Source organism: Mizuhopecten yessoensis, unplaced genomic scaffold, assembly GCF_002113885.1.
Source record: "Mizuhopecten yessoensis strain PY_sf001 unplaced genomic scaffold, ASM211388v2 scaffold10969, whole genome shotgun sequence".
Taxonomy (NCBI): Eukaryota; Metazoa; Mollusca; class Bivalvia; order Pectinida; family Pectinidae; genus Mizuhopecten; species Mizuhopecten yessoensis.
The window spans coordinates 648,138-657,196 of NW_018408812.1; the positions used below are offsets into that span (position 1 = coordinate 648,138).

At 35.5% G+C, this 9,059-nt stretch overlaps 1 protein-coding gene across 1 annotated transcript; it reads right to left on the minus strand.

Moving 5' to 3' along the window:
* Positions 1 to 611: 611 nt before the first annotated feature.
* Positions 612 to 8,819, minus strand: LOC110464171 (tRNA-splicing endonuclease subunit Sen34-like). Its single transcript, XM_021519243.1, has 6 exons — positions 8,641 to 8,819; positions 7,742 to 7,879; positions 7,190 to 7,290; positions 5,228 to 5,447; positions 2,620 to 2,784; positions 612 to 2,214 (listed from the first exon to the last, which is right to left on the minus strand). Exons 1-6 carry the CDS (start codon positions 8,705 to 8,707, stop codon positions 2,027 to 2,029), a joined length of 879 nt encoding a protein of 292 aa, XP_021374918.1. The 5' UTR covers positions 8,708 to 8,819; the 3' UTR covers positions 612 to 2,026.
* Positions 8,820 to 9,059: the final 240 nt, after the last annotated feature.

The window sequence follows — 9,059 nt, forward strand, 5'->3', positions numbered from 1 at the left end:
GATTGGAGAAAAATAACCATTTCCTTACTTGAAAAAAGTTTAGAATAATAGAATTTCCCAACCCCTTGGGGGTGAGGTAGGAGAAAGTTATATTACCGGTAATCTTAAACCCCATATCACTTGTGTGACGTAACAATGAGAAAACATGTCACTTGTGTGACGTAACAATGAGAAAACAATCATGACATCATGAAATGGGGAATGTTCTGATACAAAAACTGGCAAATGTTTTGTGGTTTCTGAGCAAATCCTGGTTACTGGAATGAAAGCAAAAATACTTTCATGTACGGGGGTGTTTGATAGGGAAATTCCACTCGTGCAATTTTAAATTAGTGCAAAATCAAAGACAAGTCTTGGGTTTCATGCCATTTGAAATCCCCTTGTGTGGAATTTCCATGGCCATGAACAAATCTTATTAGTAAAAGAAATGAAATTACCTATAATTAAGTCTATACTTTCTGTTTTTGAAACTCCGAGAGAATAAAACACAAATATATTTCAAAAGTTTATTTGAAGAGAATTTTTAATAGATTAACAACAAATCAACATTTCTAGGATGTTAATTATAATAAAAGTTGTCACATGACTATAGTGATGGACTATCAGTTTAAAATCATAATCAATAATCAGTTTGTTATAGGAGGTCGTAAACTGGTCAATGATCAATTGCATAATTGGTTTATAATTTTATGGGACTGAATTCCCAATACCCACATACGGTACCAGCAGATTTCTAAAAAAATATTCACAATACAACATCAGACTCATGTCTAACTCTGTTTCAACAGTCCTTCATCATTTTCAGATATGTTGACCTTGACCTTTCACATTGGAACTTGAATAATGTACACAATTACCATAATAATCTGCATATTTCTTTTGGGCATGACCCTTTCACCGCTGTATACCATAATGGACTCATCCAGATCAATGCATGGTAGAGTCTACTAAAGTTGCATAAGGGTGAAATGGTTAAACAAGCTTTTACAGGTTTTCCCATCTTAAAATGCCTCTTGCAGGCTATCAGATGTAGCTGGCAAATCTGATTTTTCCTTTCACATCAATGGGTAAAAACTGCCATCTACAAACTTTTTTTCTTTCTTGTATACACAATGAGTTCTAGATGTTACAGGCAAATGAAAACAAAAGCACTTGAATCATTTGAATAATTCAAAATTACTTTTTAAATTAAACATTAGGCAAAATACAAGTTACTTATGTTGGGTATGGTGTACATGCCTCCACATATACATATACCCAGTATCCCTACCCCTGAGCTATATGAGTTAATGTACTACCATTAACTCATAACAGCATTTTTACCCGGAAGCGTTGAAATGTAGCTTAAGTATCCCGTCTTGGGCCTCAAATGATCTCTTCACTCTTCAGCTACATTTCAACACTTTCAGTTAAAAATGTAGTCTGTCCTAACATAGACGACAATGTGTTTCAGTGTAGATTATATTTTATCTAAAACATCAAATATCTAACAACATAAAAACTATACATATAACGACAAATCAGAACATTTATAATGCCAATTGCCAATTTCATGCAGTTAACGCGCGGATGAATACATCACAGTGTTAAAATTCTGCGAAATGTCGCGTCAATGTACAAGACAGGTTGGACAAGATAGAAAATTCTAGCATGGGCTATGACGTTGGACATCTCTGTCAGAGGTGCAAGAAAAGGCTATTTGATATTTTCACAAAATGCTGTACATTTTAACTCTCATGGGCTATCTATCCCCTGGAGTGGATGTGTAGGCAGGATAATTACGACACATCAACTGCTAACACATGTCGACGCCCATCAGGATCACCACCTTTTCAGAGGCATACATAACCTTGACCTTTCAAAAGGTCGCTTGTTCATCCTAGACATTTGCACTACGAGGATTGCCCAAAAAAACAAACCTTTCAACTTTCGGGAAGTTATTACATAACATGGTACTAACGGGAAAGAACCTCGCTGACCAATGACGCACAAGCTTCAATCTATGCATACAATTAACCTGTAGACATCAGGTGATTCCAGTCCACTGTAGAGAAGTGTACTGTAGATGGTCTTCCTGGTCCAATGAACACAACACTACAGTCTTCTTGACATTTGACCCCAATCTGCCCATGGCAACGAGGTCAAGTGGGGTCAAGTTTTTCTGATGCTCCATACATATAGCCACATAGTGAGAGTGGAATTTGCCAGGATCCCCTGTAAGTAATAAACACTTATTTTTATTGACAAAAAGATTGTAAACAAACTAAACATGGATTATCTTACAGGATTTACCACAATGTCATGGCTCTGCCCTCGGCCTTCAGTAATATTAATTACTGTAATTATAAGAAATAAATGATATCACAGCCATAAATGCAATTGCACATATACAGTAGGTCAAATTTCAATCTATTTTAAAATTATGTCTTCACATCGCTCTCGTTACTGATATGTCAGGATATATCAGTAAACGGGAGTGATGCCAAGATATCATCTTAATTAGATAGGTTGAATTTCTGTTACTTCAAAATTTTATTAATTTTAATAAATTTGAGATTACATATACAGTAGTTCATTTAGTGCATTAATACCAATAAGTGATAACATCCGACAGTGTACCTGGGTAGACAAGGAAATCTCCTCCAAACTTCGCTCCGGACGTCAGGAAGTTCCCTTTCTCCCAAAGGTCCTGGAACACACGACAGCGGATCTTCTCTTTCTCAGTCGACGGGAAATTCCAAGATGCCATATCTCCTCCAGATTTCTCTCCCTTCCAAGGTGATTCTTGATGAAATATCAAAAAAAAATATACAAATATTTGATCAAGTTACACTAGTTATTAATTAAGTTCATTTTATGTTAGCCTGTGGCTTTGCAAAGGGTAAGACTTTTATTAGTAACCCTTTCACCACTGTAGACCATAATGGACCCCTCCATATCAATGCATGGAATGTCTACTAAAGTTACATAGGGGTGAAAGGGTTAAGAATCTTACCCAGAGGGATTTCTTCTGTTTTACTCCTAAAGTGGGGAATGACTATTTTCTCCCGCATCAAACACAAGTGGTAATTTCATGAAATACAAACGATGATTTCATAATTTCCTGCAGATCAGAGAAATCTTCCATGACGTCATACAATCGTTATGACAGGGGAATCCCACGTCTTCACCATAGGGTAAGACCAAAATATTTTTGCCATGACCCTGACCGGGAGTGTAGATATCACTGTCTAACTTGGCAGAATAGCAGAATCTATCACCCCTGTGTAATGTAGGAAGGGGCAGCAGTGGCCAAGTGGTTAGGGCGTCTGACATTCTGCTTCCACTAGCAATCCACCACTGGGTCGTGTATTCATGCCTAGGTGGGGAAGTCGCAAGGTACTGGCCATAGGTCGGTAGTTTTTCTCCGGGAACTCCGGCTTTCCTCCACCACCAAAGCCTGGCATATCCATAAATTTGTAACAGGAAAGAGAATAGTGTGCTTCCACCGGGGATCAAACTCTCGATCTCCGGGTTCCTAGTCGGACGCTCTACCACTGAGCTAAATGGAAATTCCCTCTACCTCGAAGCTAGAAGGCGACCTTAATCCTATGTGCAATTAAACCCTGCCACACTACTCCCCCCTTATTAAATGTGTTCGCCCTCGAACACCACAACCAAGGTTCTAACTCCCTGTCACCACAGGAAGCGTCAAGGCGACCTTAATCCTATGTACAATTTAAACCTGCCACAAATGATTATAGCTGTTGATAGGACGTAAAACACAAACAAACTAAACAAAAGTGATGTAGGAAGAGAAATCCCAATCCAGGGGTAAGATACTTGAAACTAGAAACTTGTTTTTGTGAACAAAAACATCTGTCTCCACTTATTAGCCAATAGCTAAACTTCGGTATAAAAAAATAACAAGGGGCCGTATCTCTTTATAAACTGGGGCACAAGACACGAATTTAGGATGCAACACTCCTACTTCCCAAGATTTATAACTATAGCAAGTTTGGTCAACATAGGTGAAATAACATAGAAGTTATGCTGTGGACAAACTTTGGAATTAAAAAATTAAACAAAGGGGCCATTTCTCTATATATAATGGGGCACGAGACCCAATTTTAATGCGAGTGATTCTGCCTTCCCAAGATACATAACTATGGTAAGTTTGGTCAACATAGGTGAAATAACATGAACTTATGCTCCAGACAAACTTCGATATTAAAAATAAACAAAGGGAAATAACTCTGTATATTGGGGCACAATACCTAATTCTAGTGCACTGCACACCTTCTGTGGGTGATGCAGGTATACTTTAAGTTTGATTAAAATATCTTTACCGGTTTAAAGATTTATGGGCTGGACAACAATTTACTGAAATGTTGCACTTATTTGACCTTTGACCTTGAGGTGAAAGTCACCGTGACCTAATTCCAGTGCACTGCACACCTTCTGTGGGTGATGCGATTAAGAAGAACCAGAACCAGAAGAAGAAGAAGAAAAAGAATCAGTACTAATGCAATATATGTCTCCCTTCATTCGAAGGGAAGACATAATTAAGCAGGAGGCTTTTCCAAGTGCTGAACCTTTAAAATCTCATCCCACAGGCAACCCGTTTTACTGAAAAAAGCTCCAGTACAAACATTTTGTTTTGTTTTGGAAAATGAGACCAAGATCTGGGACCACTTGTATAAAAAACATCTCAAAGTTGAGGAAAATCTCAAGAGTTGAGATGTTTTATACAAGTGGGGCCTGTTAAGATAATATCTATGTCTTGATATATGAAATATCCTCTATGGAAATGCATGACAACATCACAACAAGATCATAAATATATCATTGTTAATTGGAAATGAAATAATAATCTTGACGTACATGACAACTGCAGTACTAAAATTAAAAGTGTGTTTTTCTGCACAGATGTACAAAAGAATGTATAACTGTTATACATATTCGATGCAGTGTGTAGACGCTCTCTATTGATGGGCAAAACGTCCTGGTCGAGTGAGGTGTACAAGTAAAATATACAAATCACTCACTCAGCCAGAGCTTAACAACTGGATCAGTCTTAAAACGTTTTTTAAAAACATACATTGTTTGTGTATAAAGTTAAACTTGGATGATGTATTATAACTTAACCTAGTAATATAGAAACAAAATACAAATCAGCTTTTCTAGGTCACTTTCCATTAAAAAAAGCTACAAAATGTTCTATGTAGCCATTTTGTTATTCTTTTACCTGTGAAGAGCTGGACCAGGGCGTGATTACGTGGCAGGGATGGAATGGGGATACTGTCCACATCAATTGTTATCTCCTTGTCTAACTCAGACTCATCAACTTCTTCTCCAGCTTTCTTCTTTTCTTCTATTTCCTTCCTTCTCTTTTCTTTCTTTCCATCTATGATTTTCGGAAGGTTTTGTTCTATTTCCCTTTTTCTTTCCTCTCGGAAAAGCTCCACCTAATTTAGGAAAAATTTCAATGGACCCTTTAATATGATCAATCATATATACATGTATTTTGTGCAAACGCTTTGTATGGTGTCTTTGTGTTTCATTATAACATGTAACACCCCTACACAAGAAGTCAACTTTACAAAATCTAAAATCTAAAATATTCTTCATCTAAATGGCTTTCTGATGGCCAGTTCTCCAGTCATATTTCATACAATTGAGGTGATTTACAATGAATGATACCAGTGATTATTTTTTCTCAGGTAGCAGTGTACAGTAGCGTACAATGGCCATGGGTGATATTTTTATACAATGAATAACCCCTGTAATATAACATGCATAAAAAAAATTGGCATATACATGATGAAGTGGACTATGTGGGCTTCATAATGTTTCATTTTTTTTTTATTTGAATTTGGTTTGAGACTACAGTTTTGGGCATTTACAAATCTGTGTATACACAACAAAAGCTAGCTTTTCATGTAGTCTATTTTTGTACTCGGCACATGTATAAATATTGTGAAAAATCCACTGGGATGACCTATGCTAAAACGTGAGTATTTCTGTTACTGAGTAGGCAATATTAAATTTCAGACAGGTTTTCAGAAAAGAAATATCTACTTGCTTGGGTCAAATTTTGATTTAAAAATCATCTTTTTTTTGTGTGCATATTTTGGTGTTTTTTGATTTGGTAACCATGGTTTTCACAAGTCCCAAATCTGGCGAAAACAGTTTTTGAAATAAAATTCAGTCTTCTAAACCAAATAAAATCAAAATGTAGTTTATAAATATGTATATATATGTAGGTGTGCGGTGCAGGTTGAATTCACTATCCATGTTTATCTGAGACATGCCCTTTATTTTTAGGGTCAAGCCATTTCTACTGTACACTGCTACCTCAGTTTTACCACAAAAAAACAGGCGATATCCCCTAGCTAAAAAGTGCCTTATTTTCCAATAATGACAAAAAACTAAGGAATATATTCCCAATTTCGACACAAATTATGCTATATTTACCCAATTAATAAAGGAACAGGCTATTGTAAAATTTAGGTAACAAAGGCAATGGCTACAAGAACCATTACCCCATACTATAGTCAGTAACTGGGTGATGTTTCCTTTGAACTTGAGCACAATTTTAATGTATCTATTTTTTATAAAATTTTTCTACCATAAGTTAAATTGCCACTGTAATCAAGACAAGTACCCTACATAAAACTGATTACATAGAAATAATAGGTAAGTGAAAACTGTGACCTTAATACCTATGCAATGATAAAAATTTCAACTATGGGCCTTTAAAATCCTCTCCGGGTTGAAAAGGATAAAACACAAATGGTAATGAGTTGTTATTTAACTCATTCACCCCTGAAGACACATTTAAACTCTTCCAATTCAAAGGTTGAAATAGTTCATTATGAAATTTCAGGGGTGAATGAGTTAACAGAAACTGGTTACTTCCAATACTGTACAATATTTATCATTTTATATTAAAAAAATATATTCCTACTTAAATTAAACACCAAAGATGTGTACAAGTTATCTCCCTTGACGTTTAAATCAGCATTATCATTAATCAATACATGCATCTTATATATTTTACCAAAAAGATACACTATCAGTCATTAATTTTTTGATGAAATCATATTTTAGAGGAGAACTCTTTTGGTATGAAGATACATGTTCCTGTAAAGTAACATATATCCTTAAGTAGAAAAACCAGGGGAGGTAATCTTGGAGTTTAACTTACCTGTTCCTTATAGCTTTCATCACATAGTTGATGATATTCCTCAATTTGCTGCTGTGTTGGAGTTTCCAGTGGATTATCTCCCTTTTCAAGATCTGCAACACCTGTGACCGATTTTGTGATCTTCAGTTTCAATACAACCATCTAAATAGGTCGATGATTTATACACAACACCAAGGTCAGGGATTTCAAGTACAAACAACATCGAATGCCACACCAGTTCACAAACCTAATGCTAACATGTATGATAAGAACGACACATAATTTTTTTTTTTTCCAGGAAAAAAAATTTTTTTTGAAGCACATTTGGGAAAATTTGCAGTGATATTAGTAAAATATAGAGTTATTTTTTTTTAATAATGGGGAAGAATTTCGACCCAAAATGTTTAATAGCCATCAATGTTGTGTAAATATATTATATTTGACAAGAGACAAGTGGCTCCTTTAGAATATCTGATTTCTTTGTTTGGTGACTACATATTGCTCTAAGTCCCTCTCCTAAATGACCAAAGTCAGTCTTAATTGACAAGGTTTATCACCCATACGATTCTTTACCTTTGTTTAATAGTAAGGAAACCTCTTCTGGCATCAGAAGGAGTGGCAGCCCTAGAAAGCTGTTCTGTCTTGGGAATCTTGGCAAACATCCAATCTGGTTTCCAACAACTCTCATTTCATCCCTCAAAAAAGACACGTCTGAAAATTAAGGGAAAAAGGTGATACATTATACTGCTAAACTGTTCCCCTTAGTTCCCCTTCAAAAACACATTATTTCAGAAACTTGTTTTTTTCTTTTATATGTTCATTGCCTGTGTAAAGCCTCTAATTGTATGAAGCAAGATGCGGAGTATCAGTCATGCCGGCTTAGATGGAAAATGATCCAAATGCAAAAAACTGGAGTAAAATCCAATTGACAAAACAGAAAGTATAGACAACAGAGACATACTTCCATACAATGATGTAATACGCCTCAAACTGTGTAAAGTTTGAGGACTGTTTGATTACTTAAAGTTTTAGAGTAACAGAGCTAAAATTCAAACTAATCAAGATGTACAAAAGTAAACATTCAAACCAAAAAAACAACAACAAGGACTGAAGGAGGCAAACAGATAAAGGGGCCACCAGCTGAGTCACCTTTATGCTGGACTGTAGTAACCCCTTGTATGAGCTTCTACATACCCTTTTAAATACAAACATTATAGTGTAGGTGTGTCAAGGGGGTAACAATGACACACCAAAAAATAAGGTACAATAATTAAATAATGTTGCACAGAGATACAATTTCTAAACGTAGTAAAATAATAATAAATAAGATCCTTCTATGTTTCGAAAGCCGATATCTTTGATGACCGTAGTACATGTTCGGTTATCGACCTATACACAGTATCTCTATAGAAACATTTTAACATTAGTCTGCAGTATGTCAATTTTTAGGTAAGTCAGAGCGAAATCATTACCTTCTGCATTCCATACCAGTACATTGTCACTACAAACAAACAGCTTAATTCGATGCTGTTCTTCCATTTCAAACAAAATACCATAACCGTAAATATCTTTGATACATGATTTGTCCTAAAACACTCATTTAAATAGGTCTTCCATCACCCATACATCTGTCCTGGGCGCGGCCATGTTTTGAATTGAGTGATAGGCTAGAGTATATTATCAAAGAAAATAAAACGTATATTTGCAAGACAAGTATTCACTAAAATCTACTTTCAGCTAATATTAGAATATTGACATTTTAGTGTTAGTTAATATTTATCAATGTATTTGAATAATATTTTTGTTTATTACAACTCTATCATGTTTTTATTTCTCGGAAGCTGTCTAAAATAAGCGTACCAAATGAAGGAAACACGTAAGAGATCCGAAT

What these genes read in the sequence shown, in the direction of transcription:
- LOC110464171 (XM_021519243.1), bottom strand. Translation starts at nt 8,707, where the DNA reads ATGGAAGAACAGCATCGAATTAAGCTGTTTGTTTGTAGTGACAATGTA. An exon ending in TTCCTTACTATTAAACAAAG is followed by an intron (nt 7,291 to 7,741) that starts GTAAAGAATCGT and finishes AATCGGTCACAG; the next exon opens with GTGTTGCAGATCTTGAAAAG. An exon ending in ATGAAAGCTATAAGGAACAG is followed by an intron (nt 5,448 to 7,189) that starts GTAAGTTAAACT and finishes TTCCTAAATTAG; the next exon opens with GTGGAGCTTTTCCGAGAGGA.